We start from the raw sequence: 20,679 nt of genomic DNA on the forward strand, positions 1-20,679 counted from the left end.
GTTTTGGTATCAAAAAATAACTGTTAGTTTTAATGTGCTTTGTTTTTTAAAACTATGAGGATGTATGTTGATGCTCGCCTGTGTGCTCTCTTTGACAAAAGGCTGACACTGTTCCCTCTGCCCAATCTCTGAGACTAATGGACTTCAGCTTCAGTGACTTTGACCTGTCAGATGTAGAAACCACACAGGCCACTATCCGCATGTTTGTGGACCTCAAGCTTGTCCAGAACTTTCAAATGAAGTACAAGGTATATGTTCACTTAACTATGCTTATGACTCCTCATACAAACTGGAGAGTAAGATGCTAACATTAAGATTCTCTAGGTGGGGAGGGACCAAACTGTAATACAGAGGAATGTGAAACACCACTTTTATTTATAATTGTACATCAATAGCACATATCAGTAGTATATAACTGAGTAAGGTTCCTCTTATTCTCGTCTATAATATTTCTGACTTTATAATAAATAACTAGGCCAGGCATGTCAGGTACAAACTTATAGATTGTTTTAGTATAATATTTTAAGAATGCCATCTGTTCAGTAAACATCACTATTACAAAAATAGTGCTAAACATAAGCAGCTAAACAGAATATCCTTAAAGAATATGCCACCTCCTTTGATTTGGCCCATAATTACCTGATGAAATCTATAGTTATAAGCATCTGTCCTTACAGAAAAAAAAAAAAAAAAAAACATCCACTCACCATGCCTGGCTCTTGTGAACAAGCTCCTTATATGGCCCTTGGTGCCAAGGGAGAAGGGCCACAGATGTGGCACGAGGACAGGCTTTTTATTGAAATCGCCGGGCAGCGCTTACAGCCCGGGGCCGTGTGAGCAAAAGCAGGTGCCCTCCGACCACCCCGGCTGTTGTCAGGTCCACATCAGTCACAGGGAAGCGCTGCCACCACCGAGTGACCAACCTCAGTGGGCCAGAGCAGTGCTATGGTGTAAACACCAAGCTGTGCCATGGGGGCTGCACCGGGGAGCCATGCCCTTCTGCCTTATTTTGTATGCATGTTTATCTGTAGCATGGCCATGTTTGGGTCTGTTCTGTTCAGTTTGTTTGTTTTTTCTATGCACTAGGATTTTGTTCATGTTTTACTGTGTATAGTAAACCAGTAAAGCATATGTTTACATTGGTTATGATATCATATAGTACTATTGTGATACAGTGCAGTTTTTCTTTTTTTAATCAAATTAGTTCCTGTTAATTGTGAATAAAGGCAAATTATTTTTTAAATTACATTTTTATAAATTTAAGTGACAGCATGTACATCTAGCCCCATCCTTCAGCTCTATAGCAAATCAGACATCAACCAATATTTGCATTAAAGGCCTGCATAATAATATTATGTTTAATATTATAACAATGCTTTCATGATAAAGAACATATTCTTGGTTTGTTGTTCAGATGTATGCAACATCATTCCAATCACTTAAGATGAAGTAGAAGCAGATCAGAGTTTCATTACTAATATATACATATATTTTTTGGTGTTTCCTTTGTTTTCTCAACCATTTTGTATAACTAAATGTTTGGTATTTATGTGCTGCCTGAATTGTGCTTGGATTTAACTGCTGTCCAATTCATAACAATGTAAATACTAATTACCAGCAGATGCCCACTTATTTTATTCTGTACAATAACCATGCATATGCTTGCTGTGCACGAGTATTATTTTAGTTACCTTACTCTTATCCTCCTGCAGGGATAAAAAGAATAGACAATTGATAAAGTAAAGTAATCTGATTAGCAATTTTCTTTGTTTACAGTCGAATTCTAAGAGCCAGCAAATTGAATTTGCCTTTTTTCCATGAGAAGATGTCCAAGTGACTAAAGAGCTGCCGTCATCGTTTCAGTTCTTGCACTCTTTCTAGAACCTCTTTGCTTCTCAGCGCTTCCACATGTTTCTGACCAGTTCTTGTCTGCTCCTTTTCACGGTGTTCAGAGCCTGTGTCAGTGGGTCTTGAGCGTAAAGAAGAACTACAGGAAGAACGTGGCCTACCACAACTGGCGGCATGCCTTCAACACATCCCAGTGCATGTTTGCCATCCTCAAAGCCGGGAGGCTGCAGGTCAGTAGGAGAGTGCTGCCCACCTCAGCTTCAGCTGGTGGTGAAGTTCAGCCCAATGTCTCACTCTTCTGTCACCTTGTCTAACGGCACAGAGGGTGTTTGTTCTTTAACTGGAGAGTAACTAGGATTCCCATGTGGACATTATCTGCGTTAGAGGCACAGATCTAGCTTTGATAATTCTGCACAGGAGCACTTTAATAATAATCATCATCATCATCATCATCATCTTTAGTTACTTAGCACTTTTTAAACATAGTTTGCAAAGTGCTTTACAGAACATAAAAGATAAATAAAAGAAAGGTGCAAATTAAAAGAACACGTAACAAAGTACATAATATAACATACAGCAAATAAGAGTCCATAATTAAACGAGACAAAGTATAAGAATGGAACAACAAATCCACAATACAATAAAGACAGAAACCAGCACGAGGAGACTACCATCATAATTTTATCAGCTGATCTGAGAGCCTTTGAGGGTCCATGCCTAGTAATCGTGCTGCTGAGTTAAAGAAGGGTGAGACCATGAAAGCACTTAAAGGTCAATAGAAGGATTTTAAAGTTGATTCTGAATGACAGAAGTAGCCAGTGCAACTCTAAGGATTGATGTAATGTGTGTTCTCATCTTTGTACATGCTAGGACTCTGGTCACTGCATTCCATATTCTCTGAAGGCTTTCTTTGGGAGGCCTGTTAACAGTGCGTCACAGCAATCCAATCGTGATTACACAAATGCATGTATGAGTTTTTCGCTATTAGTTGATGTGAGGATATTCCTGGCTATATTATGCAGACGATATAATGTTGTTCTTGAGACATTGCTAACATGGTGTATAAAGCTTAGATCACAGTCAAATGTGATAAAGTCTACTGCATGCATGCACTCATGATCATTCCCAAAAATAATAGATTACATTTTGTCATCATTAAGTTGCATGATATTATGACTCCTTTCACAACTTGATATCTTCTAGGCAATTACAAATCAAGCCATTGGGACCCTGGGGAGCAGTGGCTAGGGACATATTTAGAGAATAAAAAGTGCTATTTGTAAAGTCAAGCTGTGGGGGACACCACAGCATTTAGAGTTGTTCTCACCTAATGCAACATAGTGCTCATATGCGTGGAACCAGTTCAGGGTAATAACAATTAGACCAACCAAGTTTAGCAGTATGCAGTGATCCACTGTGTCAAATGCAGCACTAAGCTCAAAAGGAAGCAATATAGACAGGTTACCGGTATCACAGTTTAGACTAAGATCTTTAGGACCTTAGTTAGTATGGTTTCTGTATTATGATAAGCTCTTAAGATAGACTGAAAAGTCTTGATTTATTCAATTCAAATTGTAAGCATGTGAACAACCATTTCTTGAAGTGAAATAAACATTTAGTGCTGAATCTTGCTGTTAATTACAGTAAGTGAAATCTTCAGTGGGGTTCAGGTCAGATGACTGACATGGCCACTCAAGAACATTCCACATTTTAGTCCTAAAAAAACATTCATAGTTGCTTTAGCAGTATGTTACAAGTAATTTTCCTACTGCAAGTTGAAGGGCCATCTAGTCAATTTTATAGCATTTAGTTGAACAAAGCACTTAAGATGCTTCTGTGCACTTTGGATTTTATCACATTGTCAATCAAGGTAACGGAGCCAGTTTCACTTGGCAGACATACTTGTTTCTCTGGTATACTTTGGATGAAGGAGAGCTGTTTTGGCTTAGAACATGAGCATATTGGATGCTTTTTTACATTCTTTTATATACTTTTTAAAGCAAACTTTAAACTGATCTTTTTCTTGAGGCTTACGGGCAGTTGCACAGGTATAGTTTTAACTTGGGGGGGGGGGGGGGGGACATGACACTGCTCACACCACTCAACCTAACACATCATGTGAGTAGTGTAAGCGGGAATTATTGGAGGGAACATGTTTCCCCCGCACCCCCCCCCCCCTTCCTAAAACTACAGCTATGCTTACCATTATTTTTTATCTTGTGGTGAAAACTCTGAGGTTATGCTGGTTATCCTCTCTTTGTGGTACTTTTAGGGAACATCTACACCCCTATCCTGCAGCGTATTCTTTAGCTGTTCAAGTTTTTCATCATGATTGAAAGTGTACCTTATCTGTTCATGTTGTGCTCTACTGTGGTCTGTTGTGGTGTTTGTTATTACTACCACCACAATATTAAGTAATTTGGGCAACAATTGGTTTGGACACTGCTCTTCTTTTGGCTATTTCCATTTTGAATGGTGGATTTTGATATTCTGGCTTATGATGGCCTTTACGAGCATTCACGCCTCTTTTTTTCCTCATATTATGAGACAGCAGTTGATTCTGGATGCAAATAACCACATCTAGAACTCAACCCCTTTTGTTAGCTCCTTTGTGCATGAAATAATAATACAACAGCACACAGCTGGCTAAGAAATAACTGGTCAGCCAACTGTCCTATTACCTTCGGTTCGCTAAAATTCGACCACTAAGTAAAAAAGGACTACATAGTCAATTCTACGAAAATCCCTGTGTATGAAGGTCTTAACTTCATAGTAATTGTTTAATTTCAAAACCAGTCTGCAAAGCAGTGTGGTAAAAATAAAAGTTCTGCTTTTCACATTGTCATAACCAACTGCTAATTATTTGTGATATTTACTTAGTTGAGACTTAAAATGGAAAAAAAAAGTGAAAGGTTGTGGACTGGACAAGTCAGTCTCTAAACTCACAATAATGCATGCATTCTCTGTTGAAACCCCTATTTACAGGCAAAAGCTTGTCTATCAAAGATCAGACTGAGTTATTATTTGGAATACTTCACTTATGCTAGAAAAATACTCATCTAAAATGGGGGACTGAACACAAAAATGCCACTACTTCAAAACTGTAAAACACATACAGTGTATACACAGTAATAAAGTAACAACAAACATCTAATACACCAAAAATCACAGCAGCAAGATACAGTAAAATTAGCTATTTTGATCTCACAAAAGGAGACTGTGTTTTCATGGTGTATCTGTTATTACATGAATGAAACTTGTCATATAATTGTATGAAATGAATTATATAATTGTATGTATGAAAATTATGAAAAAGTAATCTTTATAATTTTTTCATCAACAGAATAATCTAAGTGAGCTGGAGGTTTTGGCCCTGATGATTGCAACTTTGTGTCACGATTTGGACCATAGAGGTGTCAACAACTCATATATCAAGAGGTTTGTTTGCGCTGTTGCTTTGGTTGATGTCCATTTTGACAAAAAATGGCAACAGACGATGAAACCAGATAAAAATAAAACTGATGATAAGTCTGGCATATTTTGGTCCTCTGGAGGAAAAATAAAGGAAGCTGTCACATTTTTTTTAAAAAGCCCAGTGATGCAGGAAACCTCTCTAAATCTCCATTGTGTAAATAGGAGTGAACACCCACTGGCCCAGCTGTATGGCCACTCTATTATGGAGCACCACCACTTTGATCAGTGCCTCATGATTCTCAATAGTCCAGTAAGTACCTCCTACTTCCGCCCAAAAGTGTCATAATAAATTTGCTGTGGGGAAGACCTTCACCTGAAGATCCAATAAGAAAGAGACAGAGAAACTCAATCTAAATGTCTGCTCTGAGTTTCAGTTTAGTAGTTCACCCAAAGTTAAGGTCGATTTACACTAAACCTGATCACACACACACAGAGTAATTTATTGAACCATTCAGACCCAGTAAAGTCAGTTGAGGACTTTTTATGGTTGTATTTGTCAGGTAGGTAGTATTCCTACCTGATTGCATTCTTCTATCCTGACCCCTCCCTGCATTCCCAACAGTCTCCAGGGATCTCTGTATTCCTACTGACATTTTTGGCTCTTAGAAATGAATATGAATATGACTTCCTGATTCATGTTTGTACTTTCATTTTAGTTTGATTTAATTTCAGGATATTTTACTTGAAAGTTAAACCAAATTCAAAAGTTAGAATGGGTTCAAGAAGTAATTTATTACACATGCCCCTCTTCTTAAATATCTGGAGGTTTTCTCATTGCCTTTATGTTAAATTAGCATGTTATAAACATTAGAGATTACTCCTGTGTATTTCTTATATATTGAAGTAGCTAATATTTTTGCCAATTCCATTTGTTCAGGGCAATCAAATTCTAGGCGGTCTGTCCCTAGATGAATACAGAACTACACTGAAGATGATTGAGAAGGCTATTTTGGCAACGGATCTGGCTCTGTACATGAAGTAGGTACCAGGTATCAGCCACAATAGCAGTTAAAATTTAACTGCTTCAATAAAAAGAATTTGGTTTACACTACAGTAGTAAAGCATTAAACCATAAGACAAACTAGGGCATGGTTATGTCAGTTCTCTGTGTTCTGAGCATTATATGAGTGTTGAAACCAAAGTATACCACCAAGACAGTTTAACAAGTTAGCATCCAATTTGGTCCAACAGCCTTCAGTGTAGCTAGCTAACATTAGTCACCCTAATTTTTTTGTTTGTTTGTTTTGTTAGCTGCAACCAGTTGGTGGTCTAATATCAAAATTCAAAATAATTTTAAGCACTGAGAGTCATTCTACTTGTAGTCAGCATTCTAAAAGCTTGAACCTCATCTGTTTTCTAGCAGTGGAATATAGGTATATATAGGCTATCTATGGCGGAGAGAATAACTAAATTGTTTTCTCCGTATTACTGTAGGAAAAGAACAGAGTTCTTTGAACTTACAAAAAACAGTCAGTTTGTTTGGGAGGAAGACCAACACAAAGACCTGCTGAGGTGAGTGGGGTAGAAACAAATATTAAATGCCTTATTTTCAAGAATAAATTATTTTGTGAGTAGAATTGCAAGTGTCAAAATACTGAGGTTGTTCTTAAGTGTCTTGTTCTGTGACAACATTTTTACTCTACAGGTCCATGCTAATGACTGCATGTGATATCTCCGCTATTACAAAGCCCTGGCCTGTACAAAAGAGGGTAAGAGTAAGAGAAAGCTATGTTATTACAAAGGCACACACTTTGCACATACTTTGAGTGCATGGAAGGTCTTTAAACTATATTATGTCTCTCATTCCTGTTGTACCTTTATTATTCTAATTTGTTTCCTTGTTATGGTTGCACATTAGTAGAGAGTGAAAGCACAGCAGTGCTGTTAAGTTTCATTTATGCATGTAGACACACACACATGCTCTCTCCCTCTCTCTCATACACAACACTCAAGATTTATTGACCTTAAATGTTTGTTGTTCTGCATATACACAAGATACCTCACACATACACATAGGCTGACAGACAGGAAGGATTGAAGTTGTCAAACTGCAGTTATGCTTGAGATTTGGCCAAAATAAGCAATGTGTTATAATTATTTGGAAAGTTTTCCTTTTTTTCCCTTTTAATACATGTTTTATGCATGATTTTAGAAACATACTTTTTTGCACACTGTAGTTCTCTCTCACATACACAAATGGTTTAATAAGGCATGTGATTTCTATGAAAACATCTCATCCTGCTTCAAGCTTAATATTGAGTTAAGGTAGAAAATATAAACATTCAATCAATTACCTGGCTTATTTATAATTAAAATTAAGGCTAAAATCCATGCTGTTCACCTCCTACACAGTCCGTTGTTAAATCAACATATATTACATATAACATATATATGGGTGACGCGAAACAATATGTTAGGAAATGGAATTAAACTGTACAATAGGATTAATAACAGATCAATGAGATATTTGATTTCATTGTAAACATTTTCATAAGAATAATTTAAGAAATAAAATTTTAAAAATTGTAAATATAAGGCATTTTTATGACTTATAAAATTAACCAATTCCAGCTTTAGGTACTTTGTTGTGGAAGTATAATGACATGGCAGAATACAAGCTCGGTAGTGTTACCAGTTTTATGAGAGACCATTGTTATTTTGTCCTAAGGATGCTCATTAACACATAATTCTAACATACAAGTAATATTGTCTCAGCTAGCACAGATAAGATGGCCTGTAATATTGGCCCAAACATCCCAAATTAGGTAGCCTGAACTGTTCCATTACCAAAATGCTTGATGGCCCTTAAACAGCCAAAGTTTCTGAGCCATTGTCAGGTGCCATATTTATACCACAACTGTCAGCATTCAGCCAGAGCTACCCAGATGAAACCCTCAATATCCAAACTGGGCCAACATTGGCCCAGAGCCTATATGCATATGCTGTACTGCATCACTACTCTAAGATTTAAAATAATTAATGAAAAATCATTTTCAGTCAATTCATTTCAAAACACATTTGATATGACTGAGTCATCAAATAAAACAATTTATTCAGTATTTCAGTGTGCTGAAAAGGGGATACTGAGCACAAAGCACTAATATGTATTTAGTTTATATTTGTATTATCAAAGACTGATTAAATGCCTTATCATGTTTGCGAGAATCAGAACTTGCATGTCAAGGGGTTAAAAACATGTGGAAACACCAGAACATAGCCACATGAACAATCCTCTCATGGTGAATGATGGTGTTGATTAAAGCCAAGTGTAAAGCTGGCAAACATAAGCAACACTAGCAGAAGAGCCAATTATTGAAGGCATGAAGAGGAGGAGGCATAAAGGTGTAGGTTGCAGTGAAATAATTTGTTGGTAGACGGCAGGAATCTTTCACAGAAGGAACAGAAGGGAACCAAAATTAATATGAAAATAACCCATCGGTTTTAAGACCTTAATTTTCTCTCATCCTCTTTTGTCTGCTTGTTTTTTCAGATCGCTGAGCTTGTGGCTACAGAGTTCTTTGAACAGGGGGACAAAGAAAGACAAGAACTGAATATTGAACCTATTGTACGTTCACTTACTGCACACCTTACATCATACTATTAGAACACATAATGCCAAGACATCACCTCCAGATGTCACAACCACCTTTTACTCACTTTTCTTTCCCTTAGGACCTGATGAACAGAGAGAAGCGTGATAAGATTCCTAGCATGCAGGTGTCTTTCATTGATGCCATTTGCATACAGTTATATGAGGTAAAAGACACCAAAGCCAATTTAGAAGTCCTCTCATCTTTATAGAGGCTCACTCATTATCTAAATTTATCCCATTTTGATAAACAAGCTATGTTGCAAAGTAGCAAAGGAGTGAGCATTTGGGAGGGTGTCAATGCATAGAATGTCTTCACTTTTTTTCCCCTGCTTCTTATGGAGATATCTATTTTTTCCCTCTGTATGTTTTAGACACTGGCGAGTATGTCAGATTCCTGCTCCCCCCTGCTTGAGGGCTGTAGGAAGAACAGGCAGAGTTGGAAGCTGCTAGCAGAGCAGGCTGAGGAGGCAGGATTACTAAATGGAGGACTTTAAATTTGGAGTCACCACCATGCTAGTCAACCCACTTTCCCCAGGCCCTTGCTTCACACCTGACACTAAGTTTTAAGTGATGGATCATTTGTAGTCACGGCTGCTTAATTCCTCCTGTCATGAGTTCCTTAACAACTCTGGGACTGAATGCAATTTGTCCTTGAGACATAAATCATACTGGTTCCATCCTGCTTAAGGGTGGTGAAGGGGGAGGGGACACCGCACTAAAGCAATATGTTCCAGTATACACCAGTCAAACTGAGTCACCTGTGTGTTTTTGTGATTAATTAGAAGGAAACTCACTCACATTAGGGCAAGGCTGGCCTAGGTTTGGTGATTATTGATTGTTTCCACCTCTGTAGTCACTGCAAATAAGATTTTGGGGAAGGGGTGGGGTTAGTTAGCAATGAATACAATAAGGTGATGGCTTGATTGCAAGCATGCATCACTAAATCAGCTGTTATTTCCTTCGTCTTTTCCAGGTAATATATAAATTAGTGCTTATAGTAAGGGAGCTGTTGAAAGAATATAAAGATTGGGATCTTTGTATTGAGTCATTTAAAACCTTGCATAGTGTCTATGAGAGGGAATTAATATTGAGCTATATTTTTGTTTTAGCCCCATCACTGGGTTTACTGTAGCTCGCTCATTGAACTAAAGAAGTAGATGCACACAAAGTTTCTCACTACAGTGCACCACAGACGTAAGTTAACATATGCAGCTACAAAGGAATACATCCACTTCAGATATACAGAAAAAGTTTATTTTTTTCACTGTTAGTTTTCACATCTTTTGTATATTTATTGACCTTATATCAAATCTCTCATGTGAGAATTTAGCTAATTTTGACTTAAAGGTTGTTGAGGATAAAATATATATATATATATATATATTTAGTCATGTTTGTTTCCTAGTGTTCCTTCTACTGATGTTTCTCTAACACGTATAGCAAACATTTTCAACGTACTACCTGGCAGGTTTGATTTACTGGAAAAAGTGCCTTAGTACAGCAACCAGATTGCAGTTGTTATTTCCTAAAAATAGCTAGAGAGCTTAACCAGTTTAGAAGTGTTTACCATGGAAAATTATTTGTAACATTGCTGACTCAAGGGTCACCTTAAGCATTAAATAATGATCCGTGGATTTAAATTGTTTATACTTCAAATTAAGTTATCTGAATGGAAAAAAAAAATGATTTAATGAGTCTGCATTCCAGCTTTGTAGTATAATTACATTTTTCAAAAACTTAAAATACAAACATGAAAAACCAAATGTTTTAGAAAGGTGAGTCCTGTTTACAATTAACCTACAATTTGGACAACAGTAATTTTGAACTCTCAGCTCCAAGTATCCATCAGGTTCAGGAATCAAGTTCATTTATCAGTCTCTCATACCATAGCCTGATTTGTGTTTATGAAAAACACTCTTCAAGAAGCTCCTCAAATTTAAGCCTGAGACGAGATTACTGTAAGCATTCACCTTCTGTATTTTTTTCATCGTACACTGATCAGCATAGCAGGTGTCTCTATTGTTTGCTTTTCAACTGGACCAATAAGGGGCAGTCTTTTATGTTTATAAAATGGCAGGTTTGAAAAGGAATATTCCATTTGTATGTGAAAGACTTTAAATACACATTCTGAATTACAAAAAAACAAAAACTGATTAAAAAACCAAAGACAAAGCATCATAACCAGACATTACTAAAACTTTGACCAGTGTATTGTACACCATTGTAACTCATATACACTAAACTTTCAAGTAGATTTTAATATATTACAAGAAGTGCATTTTTGATGTGTGGAAAGGCTTGAACTATAATTTTTCAGTATTGCAATGCTGTTGCCACCTATTGACCATCCACTGTCATTACCAAACTGAGCAGAGCTAAATAATTCCAAGGACTTCGTGCCTGTGTCAAAGCAGAATGTTTAATTCTTATTTTCAGGGACACAGTTATAAAATGCCTCACCAAAGGAGAGACTTGAATATTAACAAAGAGGCTTGACAACTATTTACAGAAAACAGTGAAAGTGGGACAGACACACTTGTTACACAGAGTTTGTCCTTTTGTAAGCCACCATACTGTTGACCTTGTGGATCGATGTGGTGAAAGACCGAAGCCGGACCTCCTCTGACTGGTCAATAAGCTGAGGCCCAGATTCCTCCCACTGCTCAGGAACCTCTAGATCCTTGTCTGTGTAGATCAGGAGGTCGAATGCACCTGTAGAAATGTCAGACGGTTAAGGCTGTGTGTAGTTGCACTGAAGGAAAAAAAGATTATGATCCCCAAACACTATATGTTCAAGTAAGTATAAGTTCAAGAAAGGATTAAACAGACAGTATCGTATAATTTTCTGCATTTTAGAAAAACAATGTAGGTATTAAAACATTAACATATGCGATTAAGCTGTTCTTCAATAGTGTACCCTTTGTTACCCTTTGATAACAGCTTTACATGCTCTTGGTGTTCTTTTAACCAGCTTCATGAGGAAGCCACCTACAATGCTTTTCCATCAGACCTATCTAAGGCTTTGATTATTCCCAGAACCACAGTGGCCACAATTTTGAAATTGAACAATCTTTGCACAATCTTGAACCTCCCTAGACTTGGCAGTCTGGCCAAATTGGGCACCTAGACAAGAAGCTCTTTGGTCAGAGAAGTAAGAAAATATTTTAAAAGAATTGCAGACATGGGAGTACTTAATGAACAGACAGCCATCTCTGCAACACTCTATAAATCAGGTCTTTATAGCATATCAGCAAGATGCAAGCCAATGCTGAGTAAAAGGCATAGGACAACCCACTGAATGTTAACATGTAAAAGGCCTCTGGAAACATAAAGAAAACTATTTTCTGGTTCAACAAGATATTCTCTCGTTCAACTCTTAGGGCAGAGCAGCAATCATTATGCCAGGTGAAAACAAGCACTGAAACACCATCCCTACGGTGAAACATGTAGGTGGGCGCTGCAAAGCAGTAAGGACAGAGATTGGTAACAAGGTGGACAGGTGGATTCAACCAAATACAGGAACATCCTTGAAGAAAGTCCTCCAGAGCACACAAACTCAGACAGGGCAACAGTTCACCTTTCACCACAATGACCAGGAGCATGTAGCTAAAATATCACGAAACTGGCATTAGGGCAAGTCTCTGAATGTCCTTGAGGAGCCCAGCCAAAGCCCAAACGTAAACACAATCTAACATCTGCGGAAAGACCTCAAGATGGCAGTTCAGACTCGCCCTCAAAGCTAAAGTAGCCGGCAAGGATCTGTCATGAATAACTGAATAAACTGACCAAACCCAGGTCTGCAAATTTGCAACTGTAATTTTCTGAGCTCTTAAAATCAGCTAAATGCCATAAATGTAAAATCAAAAGCTCCCACAGCATTATACGGGAGGATATTATTCAGGGATCTGGAATTTTCTCTATTCATAATCGGTCATCCGAAAGATTATCTTGTCTTGCACATAGAGGAATCAACTTAGTATGTCTTAGCAGTTACCTTTATGTTTAAAACCAAACTCTACAATGTTCCACATTTTTTGTACAACTCAGTCCTTCGAGTTACTTTTTGATATATGGATTTATCATTTTGATAAATTGTATTTTAATTAAATTTAAATTCTTAACTTGGAACATTGCTGAACCTCATGTAAACTATGAGAATTTAAGATTACTACACACCTGATCATTTTATAATAAACCGTTTTGATTAAATAAGAGACATGGAAAAAAATTAAGAATTTCACCATTTCAATTACATCATTCTAATTACAGAAAGTGTTTGTCAACACTTAAAGGGAATTAATAGTGTTGTTTTTATGAATAAAGAACCCTTTTCAGAAAATTATAATTGAGTAATTTAACAGCATAATGCTAACCAAACTATTAGTGATTAACGTCTACAGATAATAGAATACTTACAAGCAGTTTCCAGTAAAGGTAAGAAGGTGACAGTAGCTGTGATTTGCCTGATAACAGAGCGGATTTCTTCTTGAATGGCTTTCAAAGACTTTTCTCTGGGAGCACTGCAACATGCAACACATCCGACACATCATAGAAGGAAATACTCAAGCTACCACAGGTTACATAGAGACACTATAAGAAAGATTCTTGGCTTTGAACAGGGCAAATATTCTTGTCACTCTGCCACCTTCTTGGACACCCTACCAAAGGGCATTTTCTTATTTGTATAAGCCAATAGTTCAGCCCATTTACATGGCAAGAATTCAGATTTGGCAGAGGGCTACAGACGACCTTTTATATAAATATGAAAATACCTGGTCTCTTTGGCTGTCTTGTCACACTCTATGTCAAACTGCCACCTCTCCAGGACCTCGTTTGTCTCAAGGCATGTGATCACCACCACCAGCTTCTGTACAGTGCAGTCAAACAGCCACTCTGGGGAAAAGAGGCCAATAATTAATAAGACAGGAGAAGCCAGTCATATTTATTTAGCAGTTAGCATACAAACAAATATAATCAATGCTGGGTGAAATTGTATATTTTCAAATAGTGAGAAAAGCCTCACTTGAGATTAGTCCTTCTATTACACTAAAAACAATTGAGTTTTACCTTTAATCTCATTTCATTTCTGACAAAAACCTGTGTAAAAAAAAAAAGGCTTACCTTTGAGTTGTCTCACAACATTGGTGAGGTAGTTCTTCAGTTTGGGGTCTGTGGTAACCTGAAGACTCATATCATACTGAGTGACTCTTGTGAAAGTCTCTGCAGGATAAATTCCTCGCTGGTATAAAATACTGTTGATGCCGAATGCTGCAAAATGACGAGGATAGTCCGATTTGAAATCACGACAGAGTGCGAAATAAATACCAATAACTTCTGGTTTCACGTCTGTACAATGTACGGCAATCGAGCTACTTAGATAGCTACGTGGCACCAGAGCTCCAGAACTAAATTTAGTTAGCTTAGCATAACCAACTGAAGTCATGTGCGGCCTAGTTACCTCGCCACAATTTAAATTTCTCGGAGTAGCTAACCTAGATTTTAGGTGGGCTAGCTCATGTTGTCGATGTCTTCACCCAGAAGCTGTAAAAATGTTACGCTAGCTTGTGTTAGCACGAAAACCGTCTTTCAAAAAGACAGCCACTGTTCTAAAAAAACGAGCTGGTTAACGTTAGCTATGTTGTCTTACTTGCAAATTTGGAAAACTCCGATGCACACAATCAAACGGTTACAGCCAGCTAAACAGCTAGCGAGCTGGAGAAACACCACAGCTAGGCTACATTGCCGTTTTGAATATTTGCATACAACCATATTTTACAAAGTGGAAACATGTTTTGGTTTGAAATGCCAGCTAAATGTTATCCGGGTGAAATGCCTACGGTGCTAAGACGCGGCCTCGCTAGCCGGTTATCTCTGTAACGTTTTAAACTGATAACTTACAAAAGAATTCGGCAACGAGTTCAGCACTTCCTTTCAGTGTGATTCCCTGCAACGTCTTAGACATTTTTCCTTCGTCTTGCTCTTCTCGTATGTACTTTGAGTTGCGGCTCACTTGTTTTCTTTTTACCCGCCGACCAGTTTGAATTCAGACCGCGTTTGAAGTGTTGCGCATGCGCGACCTCAACACAAGCGGCGCTGAATGAATGACGTCTTTGTCCATAAAATGGATACTAAAGCGAAAAAAAAGATTCATATAGCAACAAAACAATTTATAGCTTTTCACGTACTATGTATGTATTTCCCGTACTTTGTTTATGTATAACAACAACAATAACAATAATAATAGCAACATATTCCTGTTGACTTCACGTTACACTGTTGTTGTAAGTGTTTTAGTCACAGTCTGTGGTTCTAAACAGCTATACAACTCTGTGACCAAATAGGAAATGTTATCACTGATAGGCTGTAGGTAGCAGGGATGCAGGGACACATAGTCATTGGTAGTATAATAATATAAAGGTGAAAACCCATTAATACAACATAGTCAAAAGTGTAATATTCTAATTGTTCAAACAATAATTCCAAGATCATTGCAGTGATTAAAAAAGCAATTGTATATAAAATATGTGACAAATATATTACATGCTTAGAATGTATGCTGGTAATAAGGTTTGGCTCAGACAAACATTTCCCAAAAATGTTTGTAGAACAATTCATTTTAGACATGTCAGAGTTTTAGATCATCCTCCAAAAAAATTATTTTACTTTAAATATTTTCCTTAACCATAGCCAAGTCCACAGCTGAGCTCATGTGACAGCCAGTGACCTTTAACCACCACGTTTCATGCAAGAGTTTATTTTAATGCAATTGCTTTAACTACTTACAAGACATTTCATTTTGTACTGTATTACCACTGACAGTCAGGACAACTTTCATCATGTTGTGTAGATGTGCACGTATGTCATTGTCAGGCTAGTTAGGTAAATATTGTAAAGGATCCATAAGGAAACGTGTGAGGTTTTCTGATCAATCAAGATTTAATGATCAAGAATGAATGATCAAGATTGAATAATAATATTGGTACTCCAGATTATATTGTTACTCCAGAACTCTCTCTCCTCTGAAAACTCTCTCCTGAAAATAAAATAGCTCTGCACACCTTTAAAATCTCTACTGTGACCAAGAGGAAATTAATCATAAATATTAGAAAGGGTTTAAAATAAAAGGTATGAGGTTTTCTGATGAAATATCAAGATTTAATTACAACATTAAAGAACGAACCCTTTAGTTAATGGTATTGCTAAGATCTTTGCTTGCTACCTTGCTAAAATACATTTACTCTGTCTCTCTTTTCTGAAATAAAATAATATATCACTCATTTAAAGTCTGTATTGACCACAAGAGAAAACTTACTTTTAAAAGTTTACTCAGCTTTTAAACTCTCTACATTGTGTTGAAAATACAGTGAGCCATTTTGGCACTTTGCCCTTACCACTCAGTAGTCATTGCATCACACTCACAGAGGGATGTTTATGCACGTTCACGCCTAAGCTCCCCCCTGAAACATGACCCTGTTCATCTGGATCCCAAAGGTTCCACGTCATCTGGCTGCTCTTGGTGTCGGCCTTGCTCTTGATTGTCATAGCTACACAGCTGTATTATCATTCAAGCCAACTTAAAGAGCATCTGGATGGAGCCACTATACCCTGCACATGCACACTTTAGTTTTGGTTTAGTTTTTGTAGCAGGTTACTTCTAAAAGCCTCTGTCTAGCCATAATAAAGCCACTATAAAGTTGCTATAAATTACAAATATTGGAACCATTATTTAAAAACCTGATTTTTTACTTTTGCTTACAACTATTTCAGTGATTTCATTATTAACAACATACAAAACTAGAGGGAAACATACAATTTAAATCAGTGCATCTTGTATACAATTTATTGTGAATTAATTAGAAAACTGGAATGTTACCTGGGGCACAGTATGCTGTTTCACATGCTTCTATTCTATTAGGGTTTATATTATTCATGGTAGGAACTGACAGTCAATGTAATAAAATGCTAATGGTTTTACAGTACACATTACAATACACATCTGTTGTATTCTTGAGATATATATCCTGGGGGGATTTTCCCTCCTCTTTGCCATAGGGGCCCTTCAATTCCTTTATTTGAAAGTGAAATAATAATTTTCAGCTGTCTCTTTCTCTCCAGTAGGGATCAACACCCAAAACAAGCTATAAATATTGGAATTTTGTCTGAAAGCTGTAGGATGCTTTGAATATTTTGAAAGATATGCATGTTTTGAAATATTCAATGTAACAACTTGAAATGTCCCTAATCTTCATAGCAAAGCTCAGGAAAAGGGGCTTGAGAAAAAGCTATACAAATGTGTTCTGTTCCAAATCAAATGATTTTAGATCTTATCTGAGCCATAACCTAAAAGCCAGGTCTCTATATTTTATGTGAGTTCCACCTATAATCATCCCCATGGCAATATATTTATGTCATATGACTTTTATTCTCTCCAGAATGATTATAGTTTTCAGACTTACACTTTCAAACCAGGCCTTTCATAAAGTCTCTAATCCAGCATTCCACGAGTGGGGAGGCAGCAGTAAAGGATCTTTTCACTAACCTTATGTATGGTGAAAGAGTGGTAGTGTGCAGCTTAAATGCTATTCATTCATCTAATGGCCAAGGCCCACTGATTACTCAGCTTACTTAGTGGGCCCATGTTAGCCATGACACAGTGCTATAAATAGCATATGTATAGCTAACAGCTGACTTTGTTTGTGCAGGCAGGTAAAACCAGTGGGGAATTAATTGGAAAAGGGGGTCCTGTCTCTGACCTGCCATGCCACAGACCAGGTTAGAGCACAGTTACTACACAGTCCTCTATATCATTTAAATGTGTCAGTCCTCATGATGAAAGATAAGATCAGCTATAACTGAAGAGAGCACTGCAGCTGGAATGGAAGAAGTATAAAAGCAATGAGAGGAAGAAAACTGATTTCTCCTTCATGGGTTTGCTCATACTCACACTGGCCACCAGAGCTTGATGTGCCCACTGGAACCTTAAACCCCCAAAACCTTTAATTATTCCATAGCCTGTAGTGTTAGAATTCTGATGGAATTTTACTCTTTTATGAAAAAACAAAACAATGATAAATGATTATAAAAGCTGCCCTGAATAAAGCCATTTGTCATGATGCTCTATGAGTTTCCATCTGCATGATCACATTTGCATGTTTAACCCATAATTGTGGGTTTAGACAACTATTTTTACATAACTAGGCACATTAAATAAAACCCAACACTAGTAGAAATGATATACAAATTAAATAATTAATGTAACACTGTAAAGGTATTTAATTTACAATACAAAATCATAAAATGAAATATTTTCATTTCTAAACAATAAATTTTGTGACAAATTTAAGTCACAAATTCATGGTATTTTATCTCAGCCACCTCATGCCCTAAATTTGCAGTATTTGCAGATAATTCCTTTTGTTTCTTCCACATTTCATACTAATAAAATTAGTAAAACTGCCAGTTCTGATCCTTACAGACCTCTCTGATGGTCTTGATCCTAACAGACTTCTCTGCCAGTCCTGACCCTAACAGACTTCTCTGCAGTCTCAATAAGAACTACATACTATTCTCTAGTCCATCCTCATTGGTTCAGAATGGTACTTGTTTAAATCCTAAGTGGTACATCAGTCATTTCAGGTGATATGCAGAGTGTCCACATCAGCTCCATGAAGGTTCTCCACTGTTGTCCCAAAGGGCTCAATGCTTGGTCCTCTTCTTCTTCCACTATATGCTTTCTCTCTTGAGGAGATAACATTTTCACATCATTTCCCCTGCTACAGTTGATGACACATAACTCATTTCCCTCCCTCAGGCACTCACATTGTGACTCATCTCAGCATACTTGGCAGCCTCCTCACAGTGTCATGAGGATTCATCCATTTCTCTCAAGGGAGGTCACTGGTCTGGTGTTGGCAAGATTGGACTACTGCAGCAGGTTCCTGACTGGTGTTCCCTACATGTGTAATTCAATCTTGGCAACTGATCCAGAATGCAGCTGCATGTTGTATATTCAGTCTTCTTGGTTTCTCACACTGGGGTAGAGTTTTATTCTAGCATATTTGTACTAGTTAGATTTTCTAAGGAGATGGCAAGCACTTAGCAAGTTACTCTGTGCATCTGGCAAATGTTTTTAATGTAAATATAAATTTATGTACTCTCTCTCTCTCTCTCTCTCTCTCTCTCTCTCTCTCTCTCTCTCTCTCTCTTATATATATATATATATATATATATATATATATATATATATATATATATATATATATATATATATATATATATATATATATATTGAGACACATTGAGAGAAGTGGACGCTGAATCCAGTCAGAATCCCAGGCTGAAATCCTACACTGTCACGTGAGATTGCTTTATGGTCACTCTGGTCTCCCCTACTCATATATTTCTTCAACAAGAATGCTGAACACATATTCTCATATCAGAAACTGACTATGTAACTATGCAGTACTTGCAGCCTTCTGGGATAAATAGTTATGCTAGGGGTCTCTGTTAATTAAGGGGGCATGCAACAAAACACACTTGTTTATTCAAGTCATTTGAGTCAACTGGAGAATGCATTAAAGCAATTGTAGTGTACCAGCAAGAGACAGGGTCTCGACCAGCTGTGCACATGGCTGGAACAAAACCACAGCAAGGAAAAAAAGAAAAATAATCCCTAGTTGATCTTGTATAGTTTGAATGAAATTAGTCCTCAGGGGATATAGGTGGTCTATCAATATGTGCCTAGATGCAGATACAATCAGTTGTTGTTGTTTTTTTTGATATTCCGTTACTTCATATAGTTTTGTTGTAATATCTGTCAAATGATGTTAAATTATATCACTCGAGATGTCTTAGTAAAATGTGGTTTTGTCATCGAACAGCTAAGACCGATAGAAGCTCCCAAAATGTTATAGACAAAAAAATGCTGTTAAATCAGATGATATTCACAGAACCAAACTTGCATTTCCTTACAAACTATACTAGAATATGTGTATGTGTTCATAATAATAAAATCTACCTTTGTAGACTTTTGTGTGAATTATACACATTGTTTTGTTCAAGATGTTGCCTGCCATGTTCCAACTTGTCACTTAATCAATATGTGTTTAAAGGAAGATTAAGAAAGAGTCTGATAGTACTCAACATAATACCAATTTCAGGGCAATTTTTATTGTTGCAACTAGTTAACTATAACTTTAAAATAACATTGGTCCAGGCTGGAAACTTTTATGCAAAACCTTCTTATGCACACATTCAAATTCCTTAACTGGCATGCGTAACAGCATTGTCTGACACAAAGTTTCTGTAGATGAACTGCACGTCTGACTTCTCTTAATAAACAAAGCCTTTCGTTAAGCTTCTGAGAAAAGAGTCCATCTTGTCCAGACATGTTGGACATACACATCCCATCTGTTACAAGGGAATGACTGCAAGTGAATACACTGTAATGTCATCAACCATCTGCATTAAAGCAAATGTGAAAATGTGGTAATAGGGAAATTGTTGTAAATTATTGCTATTTGGTGATATTTAAATTAACTTCAGTTTGTTCTGTGTATCTGGACCTTTCTGAAGCTTCAGCTAAGAAGGAAACATATGCTGATGAAATGTGAGTAGCCCCATGTATATTTAAATACTCAGACAAATATGCAGACAAATCATTTTCAAATTCATTTGCAAAAATTATTTCTCAAAATTATTCTCAAAATTAATTAAAATTCTTCTGGCAGATAGTAGGTTATACTATGGTTCTGGGAACAGAGGTA

General features: G+C 37.0%; 2 protein-coding genes across 4 annotated transcripts in view; one reads left to right on the top strand and one right to left on the bottom strand.

Annotated features, from left to right (window-relative positions):
• Positions 1–10,731, top strand: part of pde5ab (phosphodiesterase 5A, cGMP-specific, b) — a 33,673-nt gene extending 22,942 nt beyond the window's left edge. For all 3 annotated transcript variants that reach the window (XM_081695086.1, XM_027013094.3, XM_027013095.3), the window contains exons 12-21: positions 102–248; positions 1,953–2,078; positions 5,192–5,286; positions 5,485–5,572; positions 6,200–6,300; positions 6,757–6,834; positions 6,968–7,031; positions 8,813–8,887; positions 8,995–9,078; positions 9,286–10,731. In XM_081695086.1, the coding sequence (XP_081551212.1) occupies positions 102–248; positions 1,953–2,078; positions 5,192–5,286; positions 5,485–5,572; positions 6,200–6,300; positions 6,757–6,834; positions 6,968–7,031; positions 8,813–8,887; positions 8,995–9,078; positions 9,286–9,408 (981 nt within the window). In that variant the 3' untranslated portion in view covers positions 9,409–10,731. The remainder of the gene's footprint in view (positions 1–101; positions 249–1,952; positions 2,079–5,191; positions 5,287–5,484; positions 5,573–6,199; positions 6,301–6,756; positions 6,835–6,967; positions 7,032–8,812; positions 8,888–8,994; positions 9,079–9,285) is intronic.
• A 584-nt stretch (positions 10,732–11,315) lies between these two features.
• mad2l1 (MAD2 mitotic arrest deficient-like 1 (yeast)) lies at positions 11,316–14,987 on the bottom strand. Its single transcript, XM_027013096.2, has 5 exons — positions 14,813–14,987; positions 14,036–14,182; positions 13,687–13,807; positions 13,331–13,434; positions 11,316–11,626 (listed from the first exon to the last, which is right to left on the bottom strand). Exons 1-5 carry the CDS (start codon positions 14,874–14,876, stop codon positions 11,454–11,456), a joined length of 609 nt encoding a protein of 202 aa, XP_026868897.1. The 5' UTR covers positions 14,877–14,987; the 3' UTR covers positions 11,316–11,453.
• Between the last annotated feature and the right edge of the window lie 5,692 nt (positions 14,988–20,679).

The sequence above is a fragment of the Electrophorus electricus genome, chromosome 13, assembly GCF_041902795.1.
Source record: "Electrophorus electricus isolate QZ-2024a chromosome 13, ASM4190279v1, whole genome shotgun sequence".
In the NCBI taxonomy this organism is placed as follows: Eukaryota; Metazoa; Chordata; class Actinopteri; order Gymnotiformes; family Gymnotidae; genus Electrophorus; species Electrophorus electricus.

Coding starts and splice junctions, on each gene's coding strand:
- mad2l1 (XM_027013096.2), bottom strand. CDS start 14,876: ATGTCTAAGACGTTGCAGGGAATCACACTGAAAGGAAGTGCTGAACTC. Junction 13,808..14,035: donor TGTTGTGAGACAACTCAAAG/GTAAGCCTTTTT, acceptor TCTTTTCCCCAG/AGTGGCTGTTTGACTGCACT. Junction 11,627..13,330: donor ACCTTTACTGGAAACTGCTT/GTAAGTATTCTA, acceptor ACATTTCTACAG/GTGCATTCGACCTCCTGATC.